This window comes from Boleophthalmus pectinirostris, unplaced genomic scaffold (assembly GCF_026225935.1).
Source record: "Boleophthalmus pectinirostris isolate CB_2022bp ecotype Guang Dong unplaced genomic scaffold, ASM2622593v1 HiC_scaffold_5, whole genome shotgun sequence".
Classification (NCBI taxonomy): domain Eukaryota; kingdom Metazoa; phylum Chordata; class Actinopteri; order Gobiiformes; family Gobiidae; genus Boleophthalmus; species Boleophthalmus pectinirostris.
In genome coordinates, this window is record NW_026571404.1 from 19647536 (window position 1) to 19671360 (window position 23825).

Sequence of the window (23825 nt, forward strand, 5' to 3'; positions counted from 1 at the left end):
ACAATGAAGGTTATGACAGGCCTGGTTAAGTTGTCATAAGAGGTTCAACATTTTAAAACTTTGAATTTTTAGGTTTTTATATGCCCATCCTCCTCATGCACACATTTCTATTTATTTATTCCATAACTAAACTAAATCAGACCTTTGCCACGATTAACAACCACAGATCATGTTCAAGTTTGAAGATATCTTTTAGCTTTGGTTTTGTCAGTCAAACTTTATTACTACCACATACTACTACTATTACTACCACTACTTCAGACAAATATACAGCCAAATACACTTCTGCCAGGCAGTGAATATATGTTACACAAAACTACTACCATACTGTCATCACCATTGCCATGCTTCCCCATTATAGTTTCACACAGGCTGGCAGAACATCGTAATTGTATGTGTGAACTTTTCTGTGGATCTTATCTGTGCTATAAGGTCCTGGGTAGAGTCAAGGAAAAGTCTCTAATGAGGGAAGAAAGTAAACATTTTAAACTCTTTAAAATCCAATGCATTTAGACTCCTAAGCCGCTGGGAAATCTTATAACTTTATGCCCCATTGAATATCCCCGGTTTATTTAGGAACCTTCAAATGCTTCCTTAATTTTTTGATAGAGAATTAGATGGGATTGTTGATCAATTGCTAAGACTACTCAATTAAAATGTGCACTATGTAACTTTTCTGGTGTTGGCATTGCTGGAATGTTCCACAGTATAACATTAAACTTATATCTCACAGTATGAAGGCATGTTTATAAGGTATTCTGGTACAAAGTTATGTTGGAACAAAAAGAAACTGAATAGATGCAAGACAGATAATGAATGCCATACTGTGGAACATTTCAGGTAAAGCAATAGCATCTCCATGGAGACAAGGAGCAGAACCCACACTGAAAAAGCTACATAATACACCTTTAACCTTTTCCACAGAATATCAATATTAGGATGTGGACAAAACATAACCATGAAAAAGTCAAAGCAATTAGCCTTGAACTGGATGAAGGCTATGTGTTCAAGAACAGTCTGTAGTCTTTCCTAGTGCATGTTTACTGAGCATTCAGCACCACAAATGGTCAGATGGTTGTCTCACATCCCTATTTTTAACTGTGACATTTACAGATAAGCTGCTACAGAACGCCCTGTATGAATAACTGAAGCAGGCAAGTGAAGAATTAGCTTTATAATGAAGCCTGGCTGTTTACTTGCTTAACTATGCAAGAACAAATCTTTGCTAAACTTCTCCTTGGGAAGCTCTCAGCAGAATTTACCATAGAAAGTCAGTGCTGAGCAAAACAGTGACAGTTGTGAGATTATGCCTGGGTAAACACTTTTTACCCCTCTCTGTTTTGACTTAAGAGAAATGGGACCAAAATTGCGTTGCAGCTCAATTATAGTGGCACTTTGAAACCCATAGCTGGAGATTAATGTTTCATCCTTTAAATACAATACAAAAGCTGCAGCAGTGGAGTCAGGTATAAAAAAAAATCACCTAAAGTGCTACGCAACTGCTGGGTTTCATGTGACATCGTAACATTTTATAGGCCAATGATATTTAATACAGAAAGAGAGCAGCTAAAATTGTTCAAATGCATTTTTTTTTCTTTTTTGAAATACAGTGAGTTTTAGGGTCAAATTCAACATTTATGAATTTACCTTTTTAAAATATAATGGCAAAATACAATGTGATCTATGGGGAAAACTGTCTCTTGCCCCCCATCTGGGAGTATGACTTAATCACTAGAGGTGTAACAATATCCAAGTCTCACGGTACGATATCGTCAAGGTATGAATCTCACGGTACGATATTTATTGCAGTATTTTGTTAATATGTTAAACTGTTACTGCTACTTTTTCCTCTTAAAATGCCTTGACAAGACTTAATCAAAAGAACTAAGACTTAAAAGTGCTTAGAGCTGTTATTTCTTCTTGTTGTCTACAATGAAATGGAGAAAAAGGATCATGGTCTATGTAGTTCCTCTGTCTTTTTATTAGCTATTGCTACACCATAACTCTTAATTTAATTTGTGATATTATTGTGAGAACTTTGACAATACAATATCACAATATTTCGGTTATTGTTACATCCCTATTAATGACATTTAACTTGAAAACTACCAGTGGTTTACCGTTTTTGGAGTTTGGATATTAATTGCAATAACTTAAAGTTGCATTGTGTAAATTTTCTGGTGGAGGATTGGTCAAAAGTGTTTTCTCCATGGAGCTGTTTTTGCTTTGTCTGGAATGTTTCACTGTATCATATTGAACCTTTCTTCATGGAGACCAAAGTTACAGGAGAAATCTGTGGAAAGGCAACCCTGCTCACAGTCAGAAAGCCTATTTTTAGGTATTTTTAAGCTATAAAACCACGTGTAATTGAATAATTGTAAAGCAGTTAATGAACATTCCAGGTCAAGCAACGACATATCCAAAGAAACAAGGTGATGGACCCTTAACCAAAACGTTACATAGTGCACCTTTTATGTTTTTTTCTCGATTCGTTTGTGACCTGAGCTTTTTAACATGAAATCCCTAAACAAGATTGAAGCTAAAGGTTATTCTAGGTTCTTAACATAATCTTCAGAGGATGTCAGTACACAAGCATCTGAGATAAACAAAAAGAGCTTGTTTGTATGCACCTGGATCTCAGTTCTCTCTCCACACTGAGCTCCTCACAGCAGATGGCACTGATGTTAGCCATATGCTTCAAAAGTTTTGCTCATTCAAAATTCTCCGTCAGCTTTTGCAACATTTACCCACACTGACATCTGACATAATAAGAGTGAATAAAAGGTGACTGTAAAGTGTGAGAATGTGGAAATGGGATCAAGATGGAAAGAATATCTGTTGTGTGTGTCCACAAAGGGAACATAGCCTTTGCTTTTGCTCAATGGAAACTAAACTTGATGCACAGCTGCTATCTTATAAAAGGGTGTGTCTCACAAAAGCATTCCTACTACATTTTTAACCTTTTTTCCCCATGTATTTAAGCAAACATTTGTCCTGCCCCAGTACACATATTTTGTATAAGCAGCTGTCGAGCTCAGAATATGTCTACTAAATGTGTACTGCATCGTATTATAAAGTGTATCGTATTATAAAGTGTTTCATTGTCCAATCAGGAAGTGTGACTTAGCATGCAAGTTGTTTGCTTTACCGCAACAAACTGAAAAAAGTGATCAAAACTCAAGGTCAGGAGTAACTTTGGACCACTACAAATGTATTTAAAATTAACTAGATCTGTTTTTCTAGTTTAAGATGGTAGACAGTATGTGATAATCATATACATCATCTAGCATATAATTTTCTGTTTTCTCAAAAGTCTTGAGAAATGACAAATAAACTACCAGGTCAAGAAGATGACTAAGGGGGTTTGTGTTTTTGGCTGTACAAATATTTGATTGATCAAGGATGGAGCCAGTGACAAATATTTGGCCAAAAATGACTTTAAGCCGTCAATATTTTTCCACTATATTCCATCTGGCACAGGTGTTCAGTTGTTTACAGACTACAGCGTTACCTTGCATATTCTGCAGCACAGCGCTGGAGCACAAGTTCAGAATGAGTCTAAAAAGTGTGACAGGTTTATTTTGGGCAGCCTGAGGTTTCACACGTCTGTGTGCATGTCTCGGCCCTCGACAAGTGGCAAATTTGAGCTGTCATGTAAACAGTATGCCACTCGCACTTTAAATGAAATGGCTGAAGTTGATACCAAGTACTTCTCTTGACTGCAACTGGCACTGCTTTTTTTTTTCAAGAGGGAGCAAGCATCCACAGCCAAAACACTGAATTGAGTAGATCTAGAAAAATAGAAATCACTTTTGTTACTGTATTTTATTGATTATTAAAGGTGCACTGTGTAACTTTTCTGGTGGAGAGTCTGCCTACATTTTTATCTCCATGATCATTTAATTGCTTTGCTTGGAATGTTTCACAGTATGGTACTAAACTCAACTATCTCCATGGAAACAAGCAGGAGATGCCACCAGACCAAGATACTGGTCAGATCTATGTTGTGCATGTTCTTTGAGCAATAAAAACAATAGATAAGTTTAATGCCACACTGTGAAACATTTCAGACAAGGTAATACCATCTCCAGGGAGACAAGCAGGTAGCGGACTCTCTACCTGAAAAGTTACACAATGCACTTTCAGAAAAATGATTTTAAGGGGGCAGCATGTATCTTTCTGACATCTATGGAGATGTTAACGTTTTGCCTGGAAGGTCCCACAAAGTCACATAAACTTGGAGACAAATTAGGTCTATGGAGAGGCAAAATGGTTCCTTCATTTTTTGATAGGGAATTAGATGAGATTGTTGTTCAATTGCTATGACTATCCACTACCCACATTTAAAAGGTGCACTATATAACTTTTCTGGTGTTGGCATTGCTGGAATGTTCCACAGCATAACACTAAACTTATATCTCCATGGTGACAAACAAGTTTCAGATCAGACCCAACTTACATTACGAAGACATGTTTATACGATATTTTGGTATAAAGTAATGTTGGAACAAAAAGAAACTGAACAGATGCAAGACAGATAATGTACGCCATACTGCGGAACATTTTAGGCAAAGCAATAGTGTCTCCATGGAGACAAGGAGCAGAACCCACACTGAAAAAGCTACATAATACACCTTTAACCTTTTCCATAGAATATCAATATTATTATTACATTATTATAAAAACAATTTTAAGGGTGCAGCATGTATCTTTCTGACATCTATGGAGATGTTACTGCTTTGCCTGGAGTGTCACATAAATTTGGAGACAAATCAGATCTGTGGAGAAGCGAATCTGGTCACAATAAGAATGTATGTTCCTTAGCTTTAAAAATAATTCACTTAAATGCAAGATAGGCACAGGTAAGTCATTAAATAAGCATGAATCTGCAACAACTGAAGTGCTAAAACATCAAACCTGGCCTAGATATAGTGTAGCTATCCCAATGCGTTTGTTCTCAGCATGTAACATTGTACTTATCAAAGCATATGTAGAACAAATGAGTCATGTGGTGAAAACAGAAAGCTGAATTATCTCCTGAGAAATGGATGCTATTCTAAACACCTACGTCCTTGAAATAGCTGTCATTTTGTCATGTTTCGTGTTTAATTTGTTTCCCCGTTACACCATAAACCCCAGGTGTTTCAGCTCTGGTGCAAGTGGGAGTGTTTTCGGTTCAGACATGCATTTCATTTGACACGTAAAAGTGGTACAACATGAGCAAACAGCCTGGGAGATTTGCAGCCTGCTCTAGTCCAATCCCTGTAATGTGCATGTTCTAATGAAACAGGACAATCTCCATCTTTAGACAGTGAAAGCAATTACATTAGAAAGTACACTAATTCACAAATAGCCTGGCTGTACCTGTAAGCTGCGCACACAGGCTTCCCTTAAGCTCCAGAACAGCACTTTATTCAGATGACAGCAATTAAATACCCCCGTGATTTGTGCGGCAGAGGTATTACAACAGCACGATATGCGCTCCAGACGAAAATGTGAAAACAGAACTCGCTAACAAAGGAACCAGGATGTGAAAGGTTAAAGTCTACAAGTGGTTAACATGGCAGTGGTGTTCCTACGGAGGTGTCATGAAATAATGGTAGTGTTTACATGCCCATCGTAATCTGATTTCTGGAGCTATAAGATTATTGAAATGTCATGTAAACTGTTATGTCTCAAGTGAGTAATCTGATTTCTTTCTGCTCATTCACACCTGGGCAGGTTTTGACAAGGACTATTATGCAAAAGAGCAAAACTAATGAGGCAAAGATATAATTGAAAGACAAAATGTTAAAGATTTATTATTCTTAGTCTTTCAAATAGAGCAGTCACTTTAAAAATCCATTGATTAACTAATATATGTGATCAGGCATTTCGGATTAGCTTTTTTTTTTTTTTTTTTTTTTTTTTTTTTTTTAATGCATCTAAACCGTAGACTATATATAAATGGACATAGCTAACCCAATAGGAAGTGTTCATAGCAGCACTTCCAGCTCCTGGCTCCAATTTACTTTATATTGGAAAATTGTCACCCCTCTCTCTGTAACTGTCAACCTCATCATTTTGGTCTTAAAGTGTCCATATTAACCAACTCTATATGATCCTGGTGTTTTGATTTTGCTATTTTGTACGTAAATCGTGAGCTTCATTTGACTGGAGCCAAACGCTCTGGGTGACGTTACACTCTCTCCATTTCTTTACACAGTCTGTTATCTAAAACCAAAATTAGGTTATCTGATTTTTACTGGCCATGTAAACGTGCCCAGTGCATTTTGTAAACCTTATGTGCAATACTATATGTTAGATTCTATTATGTAAAGGGAGACATGTTTGGGACCACACAGACTATAATAAGACAGGAACACAAGACAACACAGGGGACCGAGGAGCACAGCCCAAATTAGAAACAAGGCGATCCGTATATGTCACATTTGTGCCTCGTCAGCATCTCTCAGACTGTCCCCGCGGCTCTCCTTCTGCCACACACAACCTGCACTACTGCACAATTGAAAAACTAGTGGCTTTGGTACAGGGCAGCGAAAACAACACAGCACCAGTTGTTTAAATGTATCTACAAGGAGTGCTTTGCTTTTCTGTAGTTTGGGTGTGCATGTTCTGATCACAAAAGCAGGTCTGGTCATAAATGTAAGTACATGTTGTATGCGACAGTGGTTCTCAAAACATTCACAGCCTGGTTATTTCTATTTGTTTACCTGATCATCTAAAATCTATAGGCTTAAGACTGAATGGAAGAAACAATTAACAAAGTAACTAAACTAAACAAAGCAGTAAAGTTATGCTTTGAATACAACTGATACTGTATATACAGATTTTTTTCATATAACTTTTACTCCGTGTACATATTTGCACACACAACCTATCAAAACTGGGACTTAACTGGGACTAAAACATGGACTAGACCAGGATGAAATCAGCTAGAACAGGAACTAACCAAGTCTAAGCACTAAACCAGGATCAAATGTGTGTAGTGTGAACAAGGACCAATGGTAAAATAAATAACTAGTAACTTGTAGATGAAGACCCTAACACAATACAACAGCCTAATTCATCTCCATAGTTCAGTATTACTTATATTATGTGTCTATTCTCCAACCTTATTCAACATCTACAGAACCAGACTCTTTTTTCCCCCATTCAAAGTCAGTATACTAGTCATTCTCACAAGTAAAAGCTAAACTTAGCAACCTAACCTTCAACCAAAGCATGTACACAAATCTAAGGACATCTCACATGCGTCAGCTCAGGCCCATTTATTCATTTTCCAAAGATGCGTTTGACTTGGTGCTATATTTAACAGCAACTGTCAAGTGTGTGTATAATGTCACGCTGATCTGTGTGAATCATCGGTGCTGTTGAGATGTGGCGGTGAATAAACAAAAACTTACCTTGGACGAATGAAAGCAGCAGTTCATAATGAAGAAATAACTTTGACAAGTGAATGTGTGTGGTGCGTAAGCCTGACAGTATTCAGTGTGATCGTATCAAACAGAGCAAGTATAAGAGGCATTGTGTGAGTGGTTCAAAACAACAGCTTGCAGGATTGAGACTTACCTTTTTGTAGAAGCTTCAGATTCAGAAATTACACAGGGGTTGACATGACAATCATTTCAAATTGAGCAAATAGTTTTGAATGTCGAAATGAAGAGGCAAAAGCAATGAACCAACTTATGAGAGCCACGATGACAGCAAGCAAATGAGTAATTCAGTCGAGGCAATGTCAAAATATGCAGTGGTGACCAAAATGATATCACTGCTTTCCCCATTACACAAACAGCAGTAAAAATAATAAAACAAAAACATGAGACCTTAAAACTGGAGTCTACTAGTTAGGTAAATGTGACTAAAGAGGTAGCCATAACTGCAGCAATCCTAAAAACTGTAAAAGTTTGAGCTTTAAAAAGTCTGTTTTACCGTTTTAGTGTCCTTGGGCACATAACCCACGAATTCTATTATGTATTACCGATTAGTTGGAGAGATTGTCAGAATGGTTGGTATGTCTTGCTTTAACCTAACAACACTAAGGATTATTATAAAGTTCGTTTGAGTGTCAAAAAGTGTAATATTTGATGGATTTTTATTCATAAATATGACACATAATTTTGGCCACCACTATATATATGCTATGAGTTTATGAAAAAGTCATTCAGTCGGTAATAAAAGCATGAAAATAATTGTAGCATGATTGTATTGCCATTTTAAGCAATGAAAAATAATTGTAAGTTTTTACCTTGAATGCTCAGCAGGGACCTGAGAAGCCAAGATTCCCCTCTCTGCCCTGAGGAGGAGAGTCAGCAAAGAGCAAAGATCAGAAGTCCACTTACCCCATGAGGGTGCACCACAGCCAGGGGGAGGGACGCCCAGTACCATCCACCCCAAAACACACAGCCATTTATGGGGACAAAATGCCGGAGATACCCCTGGGTGATGGTGGAGGTGGTGGTGCGCTATCAGAACTAGGACAACAACTAGCGTGTCCCTTTACCCACGCGAGGTTCATTTATAATCATGCACCAAGCAGAAAGGAAAAACAGGTGGCTTCAGCAATGCAAAAAGCACCTACCTTCAAACAATACAGTCGGAAATACAATTAGACAACCATTGAGGATGAGAATAGCCAACACAGTGTGGTTAGGATGGATTAAAAATAAAAGATAGTACCTTTGTTTTTACCTATAAGATTTGGTGAAATGTTCCATGAAGAAAGCAGATTCCAGACAAAAAGGAGAGGAGACACCAATAAGTGCCCAATTTAAAACAAGGGAAAGGATAGAGAAGCTGGATGGCAGCAGAGGCGAGCAATAGAAATATGAGAATGCAGGATGTTTCTTAACAACATTTGACATCCCATCTCCTCTGCAGAATTGGGATATGCACACACAAAACATTGTCTGCACAATATTAGGGAAAGTTGTGATTCCTGAGATGTTTCTTTATGGTCCTGATTCATTTTTGATTTCGAGCCTGACACACAGACTCAAAACTTAAATTCAGGTAAATTCAATGCATCTTAAGCAGTACCAAAATAAGACTAAACTGAAATTGAAAACTGAATCTGCATTTGGAAAACCATTTTGTTAGTAATTATAGCCATACATAACATAATTGGCCCTATAATTCTATAAAGATTTTGTGTTAGCCAATGTTTTAATAGTAAAAGATTTGCCACTGTATATATTGTGCAGCCCATATAGAAAATGAAGACATGCAATGGCGTCACAAAGCCAATGGGAGATCCGCTTAAAACATTCAGAGAGCCATGTCCCACAGCCTCTTTCCCATGTTAATGTAAATGTGTTTTTTAACCACATACAGTAAGTATAAGACACATCCAAATGTACCATCTAAATGAATAATTCAAGACAATGTGAGGCAAGAGAGCACAGCTATTCAGCAGAGGAGACGGATTGAAGCCAAATGAGTTTAAAATGGGGTCATATGAAAAAGTCCCTGCATGGGAGAACCAACTAGGTCGCTCAGGAAAAGAAAAAAAAAAGCTGCCGATATGAGAAGCTTCAAGCCTGGAATAACACACAAGTTGGGAGGAGACGGCGGAAAAATGGGAATAACAAGGAACAAGGAAGTTTAGCTCATACCTTGGTCGCCCATCATCAGGTGTGCCAGACCTTTAAGGAAAACAAGAGTACAGTCAGAAGAGAGCAAGGGATCATGGGAAAAAAGCTGAGGGCATCTGACTCATACAAGAGCAGATGCCAGCGTTACAGTTTGGGAGGTGCTGGGAGAGATCGGGGCAGGGGGTAGTCAAAGGGTGGGGTATACAGACATGGGTATAATGATGAGCATGTGGTCAACCTCAAAAGAGTTGCCATGCATCATCAACAACTTACTAATGACATTTACAGGCCCTTAAAAAGCCTTCTGGTCCATTCCCATTGAAGAAATACAGCAATACAGTATAGAAATAACCTTGCACAGACAACGAGCTAATGTACTAGAACACATGACTACAGTTAATTAACACGAAGTACAGAGCTTCCATTTCTCTGACCCAGATTATATGAAAAAAAAAAAAAACCAACATGGCAGAATCCACACGGTGCTTTGAGGTTGGCTGAACTTTAATAATATCTACTATTACAGAAGAGGAGCTCATTCAGGTGAGTAATGTGAGTTGTTAGTTAATGGCAATAATGAAATTCAACAGTGCGTTTAAAAGCTGATTGTAGTTTGCAATTTGTTTTTCATTAGTTTCTATGATAATATCACTGACAATTAATGGAATGGAGAAAATCAACATAATGACAAAATGTAATTGAAGATTCTGAGGGCAAATTATTCAACTATCTCTTCTACTGCAGCTACTATCTGTTTCTCCCAGTTCTGTAAACATTGCTGCTAACTTGACCAAAAAGGAATATTCAGCAGATGAATGTAAGGAGGTTTTGGTTTTAGTTTTGTTTATTTTACAGCCAACACTGCAGTATCTGGAACGCATTAACCAAAACCTTTTTCACCAAGGGAAATATTCAAAGGGCCACAGACTAGTGGTCAGTATAGTGAGCCACAGCAAAAAAGTAAAAGGGAACATTATTTTTAGGTCTATATCACAATGCAGTGTTACTTTATTTAGGTCATAGCAGTACTTTGGGCAAAAAGCCTCAGGACCAACGAAAAAATGGTCCCTGTGGGCAGATTACCTCTTTAAGGTATTTTACATTTACATCATGCCAGGTTAAGAAAGCAGCTTGTTAGATGTGACAACCATTGTAATTTAATAAAGCTGTCAAATGAAAACATCATTTATAATATTTGTCCATGTCACCGTGATGAGATGTGACACAAAGTCAACCACAAACAAGGCACTAATTAAAGTCTTAAGTCAAAACAAATACATTTTGCCAAACAACCTGCAGTTGTTGCCTGAAGTCCACTAATCATGATGTCATCTTCATGAGACAGACTTACCCTCTTTGACCTGTATGAAAACACTCTTGAAACATAAAGTCAAAGACATGAGCAGAGATATAACACCCACCTTCATTTGGGTCGTCTTCTGGAGCCGGACAGGCAGAGGGAGAGAGAGGAGACACTCATTAAGCAGCATGCACACAGTACGGGCCTCTGCATGTCGTCAGCATGCAAGGCACAACATCACATGCAAGTGACCTATTGCTCCCCCTTCAGGAGCGGCTGTGATTTATGGACTGGTCTTTTTATTCTGTCCCCTTTCTCTTGCCTGACCAGGAGTGCCGCACGGGGATGGGAGAGAATCCTGAATATTTGATTTTAACCTTGAAGATTTGTATCTGAGGTAAGAGAGGGAGGGGGATAAGAAACCATAATCTACTTGAATGTTTTATGAGATTGCTAAATGACAAGCCTTGTTGAATCACTGAGGTTTTGTCTCTTTGCAGTACTATGATTATGAATTAAGGCCTAATTATTACATTTGATACACCAAAGTTTTGAGTTTTCCTAAATTTAGGCATTGCTTTTTACTGGTTGTGATGAAATGCGCCGCAAGAAACAAAAGGTAAAATAAATAGCGAGTGTGGCAATCCCTCAGGTTACAACGCACCTAGGGGGGCTGCTGTTTCAAAAGCTCTTTTCCATTAGTTTTGTCACACAGTTTTGGGAATACTAGTGAAACTGAACTGAATTGGAGTGCAAAAACAAAACAGACTTTACAAATAAAACATTGTGTTATAATCTGAAAACCAAAGTGAGATTTGTGAAAGTGTGAAATGCTTAGATTGAAAGCTGACACAGTAAAGAAGATGGAGATTCATAGGGCTGAAGTAACAGAGAGAAATGCGCTAGCAGTACAGCAAATAAAATGGTCTGTCAGAGTGAAAAGAAACATGCAAAAACAATTGAACACCACCCAGAGGCGGACCACAATGAAAACATTTGGCTTGTCTAAATCAAACAAATGTATGAAAGAGTTGTAATCACTATTGTAACTGGAGTTGTTTTCATGCAGCAGGTAGGCGCTAACACATAAAAGTCCTACCTCTTAAAATACTTTCTTGTTCAGATTGACAGATCTCTGACCAAAACTTACCATCATCAATGGCTCCCATTCCAAACCAGACATCATGCAAAAATTATATCATTTTGTGAACAAGTTACAAAGACAGTGAGTGAGCAGTTCAATTTTCATGTAGTGTATTTGACTTAAGCACTAGTTGATATTCCACTAGGTCTGTGTCTAGTGGTGTTTGGGTTTGATGTAAATTGGAAACTTTTGATGTGGAGATAAATCAGATTCAGCAGTTGAGGGAAAAATCAATAAATAGTGCACTTTGTTCACAAAAAGTTAGTTTGATGATGAAGCAGCACACAACTGCAAAGGCATTCTGTCAAAAACAAGCATGGAGCCAACCGCATGAGGAAAACAAGACTGAGAACACCAAACTTAAAACACATTCTTAGAAAATACTCAAGTAAATAAATGATGCTTTAAAATGAATGGGTTTGGGTTTATTGTACTGCATTGTACGAATCCCTTCCCCACTGTATTATTTTATAGACTGCTTCAGCAAACCAGAGGCACTCATTTCCTTTTCTCACCATAAAGATTGATTTTGTGGAGGATGACTATCTCAACATTTATTCAGGCGTGGGACCGGCACAAAAAAAAAACTATGTATCGCTCATTTTGATAGGGTTTATTGATGTAAAAGGTGCTCTCAGACAGTCCATCCATAATTACTTTTATATGTTTTGTTTTTTTGAATGAAAATGTTTATACTCGTTTATTTCCTAAGTAAAGATGTTGTTGAAAATATGATATTCTTGTATGTATTGCAGATGGGACTAACTCACTGGATAATACAATAAAGAAAAGCTTGGGTCTAACAGCCCTATCATCTGGCAAAACCCATTAAAATAAGAATCCTATCCAACATACACACACACACGCAGGCACACACGCACACACGCACACACACACGCACACACACGTGAACACACTTTCTTTCACAAATGTACCCAGCTGGTTCCATCCTAATCCAGAGACGTTAATCCACTAAATCCCTTCTGACAAAGTGATCACGGTTCTATTGTGCTAGTAACACTACACCAAAATACACTGAGCTCGCACTCTGAGGATGTGTTAATGACAGCTACCAAAACACTTTGGGAATTACTAGAAATATTGACAATAATCATGGATGCATTTTGGCAAAGGGGAAGATGTCGTCTCAAACATAACATTAAAAAACATGGATGGAATTAATTTTTTTTTTTTTTTTTTTTTTTTTTTTTTTACGCTGAGCAATCAAATATTAAATTATGTAGTATTGTGGGGCAGAATTTAAGCATATTGGAATGGCTGGAAACTGGATAAAATTTACTCTTGTGAGCTTTAAGTGTGTTTTGTATCATCCATTGTTTGAGTAACCCTTTATTATTGGTCTGTCTACAGCTCCAAAGATCGAAATGCTCTGTTCCACCTTGTGATGTAATAAAGCAGTAGTTTTCAAATTAACAGTTTCTTTTACCTTTTGTTAAGTAGAGATTGACAATTCCAGGTCTGAAATCATCCAAATGATTCTAGCGAAGGTGAATTCAGTTTAAAAACACAGCGGAGCACTTCATGTAATATATGACATCATAAGGTGGAACAGAGAATTTGCTGTCTGAGAGAAAAACTCAACCTAAATATGCAGGGCTTGAGTGTTAAACATGTGAATGAAACAAAACACAGGCCAGGTATGTTTTTGCTGAAGAAACATTTTAACATAGATCAGAAAATAGATGAGCCCTTAAGCTATAGGGGCAGTTAAATGATTCTAGTTCGCCTTAATGATACCTATATGTAAAATAGAAGCTAAATGTTAATGGTAGATTGTATGAAAAATGTATCCCCTTAAAGTGGATCCCAGTGTGCAGGTGGTCATAATGTTGTGCTTGATCAGTTTATAATCCAGGACTAGCGTGCACATCTGACCTTCTTCTGACTCATAAACACAACCTTGACATGACCACAGATTCATACTGCAGATTAACGAATAAAACAAGGAAGCCAAAGTGTGGGAACCAGTCACATGTTTTTAAAATCTACTCAAATAGATTCAATTAGTCTGCCACAAACTGCATCTGATTGTGGAAGAAAGGTCTAGAAATAGATACAGAAATAAATTATCCCTTCCGTTTTGAGGTTTCCTGTGCTCCTGAGTCCTCTTGTCAGACGGGTTGTTCCTTTACATACTGCTGAAGAAGCTCTCCAAAATCTTTCATTTTTTAGTCCATACTCAAGGACTAAGTGTGACCATTACTGCTATTATAATAGGCTTGAAAATGATTTTTGCAGCCAGCTCTGAGAGCCTAATTGTCTGTGTAATGTAGCAGCTCTTAAACAAATGGGCCCATCGAAAGACACTTTAAAGACTTTACACTTCAAACTACAACTTGGGTATAAAATACTGTGTAGAACGGCCAAAACTAGGAAACAAATTTGACAATATTATAAACAGTGTGAGTGGTATTAAATAATGCAATAATAGAATGGATATTAATAAAGAGATTTGTAATGACACTGTACCTGATTTTTACTGTCTTAAAAAACGGAACTAACTAATTTTTAAATGATTGGTAGCGGTCCAAAGGGATTACTCACTTTATGCATTTTGAGCATCCAAATTATTCTCTGAAATTACTTTGTAAGCGTTTTTCACAACTTTCACAGGCCAATGGGTGTTGCTGTCAAGATAATGCTCACATAAACTAGCATGCTAACTGCACACTTGCTGAATATCTGACAATAACATGCTCTATGTTTACACAGTACACAGTGGACCTACTCAACCTCAAAAACTGCTTATATAAAATATCTGTACTGGGACACTTGCATGGGAAAAAATCAGGTACAGACCTTTTACTACTAGACTTTGCAATGGGAATCACAATGTAGTTTTTGGTGCCAATTCTGAATACTAAATGAGGTGTGGTATCAAGAAAGTTACATCCTTATATCAACCACACATGAAATCACTGCACAAATGATTTGTTGTGGCATCCGCTGACGTACAAATGGAAGAAAAAGAGATTCTCATAGCCTCTGATATCCAATATTACTGTTCTGTTAGTCATTTGTGCACAAAATGAGTTGCATGGAAACTCGGGCAAATTGAAAAGTCGTGATTTATCTTCCCCAAAACGCTGTGCAAGTCTGTTATTTGTGCAGACATGTTTTCAAAGAGCTTATATCCAATTGTGTGTCTTAATTAGAACGCTCTTGTATTTCCATCAGCCACGACAAAAACAAATCTGAACAGAAGGCGAGAGTTCCATCGCGCACTACACATGAGACAGTGGTTTTAAAATAGCGGGAGGGCTGGGCTTCCACTGGCTCTCAGTGTCGCACTAGCACTTTGAGGCAAAATGTAAAAAGCTCCTAGCAAAGGTCAACTCTGCCCGAGAATCGATTTGTTGTTAAATTACAATTTGAACCAAATCAAGAGTAATGAGTCTAAGTGAGGGCCTATCTCAGTGCAAACCGAATGCATCTATCCAACATTACTCGCCATTGGCTCATTATCAGGCAGCAGAGACACAGGGAGGAAGCTGCAGCGTGACCAGACACTCAAATGGAAATTGATACTGCGATACTGCACAATTTCAAGTCCAGGAGCGGCCAACACTGTCAGAAATCTGCGGGACACTTTAGGGAGCTGACATCTTTTGTGTGGGATGTCATTATTGAAAGCACAAAAGGAGAAAAGTGTCTGACAACTTGAGCAGGATTTTACACTCCCACAGGCTCTGAGCGTCTATGAAGGAGCGGGCGTCCCATATGAGCAAAGGAAACATATGACGAGTGACAACTGGCCATTTTGAATAGTGGAAATGAATGGCGGAAGGGTTGTATCTTAGACCAATCTCGGTGGCTACAATAACATCAGTAGTTTTTTTTTTTTTTTTTTTTAAGTATTTTTGATCAGTTAATTTAGAGCAATACATATAAAGTATTTGGTCTAAAGAGTGCAGATCTGTTCCTCAAAAACAAGTTATTAATTTAACTTAGAACATGTAAATCTATGCCAAGCAAAACCTTGCAAGAGTAAAAACCCAAACATGCATTTCTAGCTCTTGTAAACTGCTGTTTGTTTACATCAGGGAAACAACAAGTCTTAGGTAAGTACAGCATGAACAAAAGCCATTAAAGGCATGCTATGTAAGTATTCCTATGTAAGTATTCTGCTTGTGTCCCTGGAGCTACCAGTGCATATCAAAGCGGATGATGCTAACAGGCCAAGTAACAGGTAAGATCTCTGGAAATGCAATCCTGCTCCATAACCCCATAAGAATACATGTTTGTCCAGGTAATTCTTTAGCAACTATAACAGAGTAAATGTAAGATAGTTTAATATCATACTGTAGAACATCGCCTGCAACGCAAGAACATTATCATAAAAAAAAAAAAAAAAAAAAACAGGTGATGGGCTGTCTAGAAAAATGTTGTAGTCATAGACTACAACATGAGACTACTATGAGTGGACATAGCTAACGGCTAACTACCGTGTGTGAAATAGGAAGTGTGTCGGGGCTCTTCTGGCTCTCTCTGCCTCTGGCTCCAATTGTCTTACATTGGGATCTTGTGGCTCCTCTCTCTGTAACTGCTGCTGTGAGCCTCGTCATTTTGGTCTTAAAATGTCGGAATTAACCCGCGCTACATGATGCTGAATTTTCATTTTACTATTTTGTTCCTAAATCAAGATATGAACATAAATAACGGACCAACCAGATGCCTTGATTCCCAGAGGTCGCTCCCGCTAGAGTTAAGTCTCCCTTCCCACTTTCCAGTGAGAAGGGCGAGCACACTGAACAACCTTAATCATGATTGGCTCTTGTGGTTGCTATGATACTTGGGGTCAGATTTCCAAATATGTAGCCTGTCTCTAAATTCGCTCCTTTAAAGGTTGTATAGAGGATTTTCCAAGGAACGAGAAATCCAGCGACTGTTTGTCCTTTTTCAAATGTTGCACATGCGTGAAACCACCCCCCCTCCCCTACAGCTCCCTACGTAGAAACGCCTCCTCCCTCCTTCTCCTTACACCAGAAACAGGTTTGTTTACAGCCGGTGCGCTGCACATGACTTGTAAACAACTAACTACAGTGTTGGTTAGGCAAGGCGGAGAAGTGAGGAGCGGGGGGACGGGGTGCGCGGACATTTCGTGCGCGGACAAGAAGTGAGGAGCAGGGAGAAGGAGAGGAGAGGGGAGCAGGGAGAGGAGAGAGGAGAGGAGAGCGGTGCATGGAGATTCCGTGCCCGGAGAAGTGAGGAGCAGGAAGAGCGGAACGGGCAGCGGGGAGAGGAGTAGGAAAGGGGAGCAGAGAAGGTTGCGCGGAGATTCAGTGCGAATGAACTAGCTACAACACGCAGCAGCAAGCGGACTCTTTCTTTGCCTTGAAAATTACGTTTTCAGACATAGAATATCGCTTTCGTGTCCTGAAAAACGTTTGACTAGCTCTTGGAAATAAAGTACGTTTTCATAATAAGCAGAAGTTACCTGTCCAGGAGTAATTTGTGGACCAGTGCGTCAGTCTTTAGACCCTGCGTCTGCTTCAGTTGCGCCATCACTGGAATGAATCTACAAGAATCACCTTAGTTTGGCTTCGCTGCTGCTTTTCCCCTTGTCTGTCTTCTTCTTTCAGCGACCTCAAAAACGGACTTTCTTTTGCGGCGAACTGCTCCTGGATTCTTGTCTGCCATTGCAACAAACTTTGTGCTAACTGCGAGGAAGATATAGGTCAAAAAAAGCCGCTAAGAACTGTTGCGTTGGTGGAGTAAACAGCGTCTGTGCGGCTTGCGTCTGTGGACTGCGTGACAGGCGTACGTAAACCACGTACCGCCGGCGCGCAGGCAAGTCAGTTACGCTAGAAACGTAGGGAGTTTGATTGACAGCCTGTCAACTAACAGATAACGAGGCAGTGTCGTTATCTATAGGCAAATGTTTAGCTGGCCCCACCACGTCCAGAGTTGATGAATTTTTATTCTCTTTTTTTTGGTCATCATAATTACAAGGCTACTGCATCTCTATAATGCTATCATTGACAATTTGAAACAAAAAAAATCCTCCATACAACCTTTAACCGTTTGCATCAGTTCAGTTGAGTGGAGCTGAACGCTGTGAGTGACGTCACACTCGCTTAGTCCACTTTTTTATACAGTCTATGGTTGTAGTGCACCTTTAAGTTTATGATTACTTCACTACATTTACAGACAGAAATGCTAACCACTGAATGTGAAATCCCATACTATGTTTTGTAATTGCCTTCTGCTGGTAAAAGAGAAGGCGTTGTGTTTAATGAATCTTATTATGCTGTTATTCAAACTTGAGCAGGGCAGATGGTGTGTGGACATTAATCCAGTGGAGACATTTCCGAGGAGACGGCACAGACACATAGGAAGCAGATGTGAAGAGGACCTCTACATTCTTCTACATCTTACAGAGCCTATGATCCAGCAGCTTATACCGTAGTGGTAATAACCTTAATCCCTGGCTAGATTATATCTATTATAATGCACTAGACATTTCTCTAAGTAAGGAGGTTATGAGGATATCTTCAGTTAGTTTGTTAGAAGAGAAATTAAAGGAGTGGAAAAACCTACTTGGAAGCAAAATACTCTAAGGACCTATTCTCGATAAAAGTGCTCAACAGCTTTTTAGTGAAACTGTGGGTCCCAAAGCTGACATGTGACAAATTCACATCTGAAGTGTGACTGTGTTGCTGGGTTGAAATTAATAAAAATGAGTATTCACTGCAGCTAAGATCTAAGCACCACTATAATAAAAGACAGATCTGTAAAACTGAGGAGGAAGTGTCCAGAGAATTCTTTATGGATTTGTGCTGTTTAAGATCTGATGAAAAGCAATAGCGTTTCAACACTCATATAGAAAGGAAGCTGTTATGTAAATTATATGTAAATCTATATGGTAATATAATATAGCTACACATTAGAAGATACAGTAATGTTTTGGGTCAACATTTCACCCATATACACGATCTGTGCCATTCAAAGTGCAGCATGTAATACAATCTCAGAAGGTTGAAGACATCTGCGATTGTCATTTATCCTAATGCAAGACTGGCCCTTAAATTTGACCACTATGTCTATGGTTTTCAACTTTGACTTTACTCAAGATCAGTCTAGCTAAATACTTATATTTATTTTCAGATGACAAATGATCTCCAAATTTAAACTAGAGACTAGTCCAGGGGTGGGCAAACTTTTTGGCTCGGGGGCCACATAGGGTTCTAAAATTTGACTGAAGGGCCGGACAGAAGACGGGACATGACATGTTCAGAGCCCGGCTCCATTGCACTCGTATTTACTCTCATGTAGGACGTATTCTGCACTACGCGCTGCAACTTTTAGACATGTAAGTTCCAGAACTCATGAAAAGTGAAATGAGGTCTGCCCCACTGCACACCAAAGACAAACATGTGTCCCGAGCATTTACACAGAGCGCGTAGACGACACATAGACCATGTTAATGCAAAGTCTAATCAAGCCTTCAGGACTTCCTAAAACAGTGAGTATGAATTTTATGACTTTATTTAACACAGATTTAAAAGCGGAAACAGTGCAGCCTTATGTCTTGAACACTTCTACCTCATTCATAGTCCGAATACACCGCCAGAAATGACTCCTGTCAATACTTTCCCATAAAGCATTGCGGCCAACAGAAGCCGCCGCACCTCAATGTATATATAGTGCGCCATCTACCGGGAAACGCCGGAAATGCAAGAAAGATCAAACAGCAGTACGGTTTATTTATTATAATTTGGTCAAGTTCTGTGGGTCAGTTTGAATGGCTGCATAAGGTCACCGGGCACTAAATAACTGGATACAGTATTGCTGTTTGTAGCTGCCTCCAGTTGACGTAGTGTCACTTACTGGAACTTCAGCAGAAAAAATCCCATGGGCCGAGACAAGATTTTTCTCATAGAGGCAATGTGATCACAAACTGCTCGTGTTCGTCTGACAGGTCATCTACAGCTTTCAAAAATATCGGATTTGTTGGCGATTTTTACCTAGTTTTAGATCATAAACTTTTTCTCGCTCAAAATCCTTCAGTTGTCTTTAAAAAGCGCTTTATATTCGTTAGCTCCGGCTCCGCTCTAGCTCCTCTCGCTCTGATTGGTCAAAACGATCACGTGATACACGAGCCCGCGCTCCGTGCGTGTGGCCGCGGGCATTCGCATGTGCCCGTGGGAGAAAAGAGCACTACTGCGCATGCTCGGTCGGCCCACAGCCACCGGAAGTAACTAGCCATGTTAGGCTAATCTGGGATCATGCGCCATGTCATGCTCAGTACATTAATTTGAATGGGCGGCCATTTTGGACTATGGGGGTTTGGCCATGGATCTATTATACAGTCCTTTCTTTATCAAATATCACAGATAGTCACACCTCTGACTGACCCAGATAATACGAGGTAACACGTGATGCATAAGACACCGTCACAGAGAGTAACTACAGTGCACTAGTACGTATATATGTCATGTTTCTATAGATGACATATCGCAGCACTAAGGTTTAATTTGTACACACTTACATCAGAATTAGTGCAGTCTTATGTCTTTAACACTTCTACCTCATTCATGGTCCGACTATGCCGCCTGAAAATGACTCCTGTCAATACTTTCCCATAAAGCATTGCAACCAACAGAAGCCGCCGCACCTCAATGTATATATAGTGCGCCGTCTACTGGGAAACGCCGGAAATGCAGGAAAAATAAAACATTAACAAGGTTTATTATTATTATTTATTCAAGTTCGGCGGGCCGGATTAAAAGGTTTAAAGGGCCGCATATGGCCCCCGGGCCGTAGTTTGCCCATCCCTGGACTAGTCCATAGTTTTATTCCTACCAGTATACTGTATATGATTTGGACTCCAAAACCTTTTTTTCTTGTAAAATTCAAAGCAGAAAAATTTATATTTCTACTTGCCTTGTCATTAATATTTTATCTAATCCAGTTAATTCATCATGGACTAATCTGACAACCCAACAACTCCAACCAAGTCTGACGAAACAGTATAATTATTTTTTTCCCCTATATGAACAAATTATAATGATCATTACAATTTCAATTTAATCTTTTTTTTCTTTCTTTTTTTTCATTCTCCATACAGAGTAGCATCAAAGACACCCAGATTCTGTTTGTGCATTTCTCCATAGCCTCATTCATGATCATATTACATTATTCATTGAGAACATTGCACAATCAGACCATGAAAGCCTACATGAAACACACATATGCAAATGCCATCATCATTTCTAGTAAACACTATTGTAATGTGAATTTTCTCTGGCATACACAACAAATCGCTCCTATTGTTGGAATTATGCATCCCATGATATTGCATTGATTTCAGGTGACAGCTCAGTGCGCTGACAATGAAACGGCACAGTACAGTATAGAGCGTGGTTGCATAACTGGTATTTGTATTCTAACATGTTTATTTGTGCTGAGGGAGCGATCCACTTTAGGAGGGGGCTGATGTCACCGTATTTCAGAAACACTCTTTTGACAGTCGGAGAAGTTGTATTTAAAGAAGGAAAAATACAGGGGAAAATCCCTCTAATCTTTTGATCCCAGTACAGTATCTGTCCTTAAACTGGCCTACAGTGGTATGTGTGGTATTAATCTGACTGCATTGTCTGAGTGGAGCCCCTCTGTGACTGACACTGGGAGAGATGTGTCACATGACTGACTGAATGATGGACAGCTCCCCAGTGAATGTGCAAATTCAAACTACAACTGCTGATCTGTCATCATTGTCAATTAATGTAGTTAGCTCAGATCTTAATATAGTTTTGCCTCTGTGGTGCTGCAATGATGTGCTTATTTATTGGAGACATTAATGTGCTTGTACTTTTAACATTATCTAGACCCTTATTTTACTTGTTTATTATAGAATTAAATATAGAAAATATTAAATATTATTGAAATATTAAATCTAATTCATAAGTCCATTGATTTCCCGTTAAAAGGTGCACTGTGCATTTTTTTCTGGTGGATGGTCTGTATCCATGGCGATGTTATTGCTTTGTCTGAAATGTCCCACAGTATTGGATCAAACTATCCATGGCAGAGATAAAAAACTACAGAAGAGATCCTCTGTTGCTTTTTCTATAGTGACAATTCACTGAAGCAGCAGATTGTCTTTGAAAAATGACATTATCCATGAAACATACGTAACAATCACAAATAGTACATGGCTGTACAACCAACACATACAACTCTGTGTAAACTAATGATGAAAGAGAACCATACATGATCACAAGTTCTTATTTCACTCCATATGTCTACTTCATTCAGATTTAGCTCCAATACAATATAAGTAAGACTTCATGACTCCATGATTTCTTTTATGCAAGTCAGTGCATTTAAGGCATAAACACTAAGAAAATAAAGCTACTAATTGTGTTATGTTATGTGTCTTATTACTGAATGTTGTCAGGGTGGTCAACAAATCACAAATGAAGGAGGGACCACAGGTGGGTACACCAAAGGCCAGTGAGCAACAGAGCTAAGACAATGTGAGACACGGATTCACTTGGGGCAGTTAGAATAGATGAGTCACCAGTTTGCGCAACACACACATGTTTGTGGATACTGGAGGGGAGCCAGAGACCATTCACTTCCTCCTTGTGTATTTTATTGTCACTTGCACTGTATAAGCCTCGTCCTTGGAGAGTCTTGGCACAAATTGTTCAGTATTGACTCGAGGCATGACGCCAAGACTTCATCCGAACAGAAAATTTAACTTTGAATAGCTGTGCTTCATCATAATAAATAATACATTTGATGTTCAAATGTTCAATAGTGTCCCATTAACAGCCTCACACAGCACATAACTGTACAACCACCAGCCAAGAATTGTTATAACAACCTGAACTAAAGGGGACCTATAACTTTTCTGAAGGAGTGACTGCTACCTGCCTGTCATCGTGGAGATGTTATTACTTTGCCTGGACTTCTCAAACTTATCTATCTCCATTGAGACAAGCAGGTGGTGCCACAAGGTCAAGTTTAATGATGCACTGATGGCGTACGATATTGTCCAGTAAATCATCTTATTACACCAATTTATAGACCAAAACGGGATGGCGCCGATACCAGTCTCTTATTGGTGAATCATTAATCAAGTTACAGGTCAGATCTGTGGACCAACTTCACTTACAATAAGAATGTGAGTTTTCAAAGGTATTCTGAGCATTGTTGACACCCGTAGTAAAATAAATGCAGTATTGGTGTGCTTTATTGTCATACAGTGGAACATTCCTGGTGAAGCAATAAAATCTCCACTGTGACAGCAGATCGTTTTAAAAGCTACACAGTGCCCCTTTAACAGCTGTATATCTCGAGCATTTTCTTTTTAAAATACATCTTATTCTCTCAGGAAACATTTTGCTTGCATTTCATTTGCATTTAAGTTGTCACACCTCCTCCTCCATTGAGCAGGTGGTGAGTGATCATTGTGACAGATGATGTAAAACACAGCTCTAATGTACTCGAGGGCCCGCCAAAGCTATTAAGGCCCCTCTTACTGGCAGGACGTCCAGTCATGTGACGCTACCGCCGCTGATTAAAACTCAATTAGAGCAGCTCACAGCCAATTAAGGAACAAGTGTCATAACCAAAAGAGAAGAAATGCATTATGGTAATAGCATGGGATCCAGAGTAAAGCACACAGATAATGGTTAGCTAACAACAGGATGTAGCCTCTCAGAGCGAATGCATAAAGAGAAGTGTCCAGGATATGAATTTTATTTCCAACTTTAATGATTATGAAATGCTAGATGTGCAAGATGCAATATCGTTT

General features: G+C 38.8%; 1 protein-coding gene across 24 annotated transcripts in view; it reads right to left on the minus strand.

The window, feature by feature from the left end:
- The window catches only part of LOC110156860 (neurexin-1a), a 319412-nt gene that overhangs the window by 290066 nt on the left and 5521 nt on the right, over positions 1-23825 (minus strand). For 8 of the 24 annotated variants that reach the window (XM_055162533.1, XM_055162521.1, XM_055162518.1 and 5 more), the window contains exons 2-4: positions 11015-11032; positions 9615-9644; positions 8680-8691 (exon numbers count right to left, since the gene is read on the minus strand). The exons of 4 other annotated variants lie outside the window; for them this stretch is intronic. In XM_055162533.1, the coding sequence (XP_055018508.1) occupies positions 8680-8691; positions 9615-9644; positions 11015-11032 (60 nt within the window). Of the gene's footprint in view, positions 1-7669; positions 7686-8248; positions 8297-8679; positions 8692-9614; positions 9656-11014; positions 11033-11270; positions 11286-21284; positions 21303-23825 lie in introns of all 24 variants that reach the window. 12 more of the 24 variants (XM_055162526.1, XM_055162532.1, XM_055162524.1 and 9 more) reach the window with 7 other exon arrangements.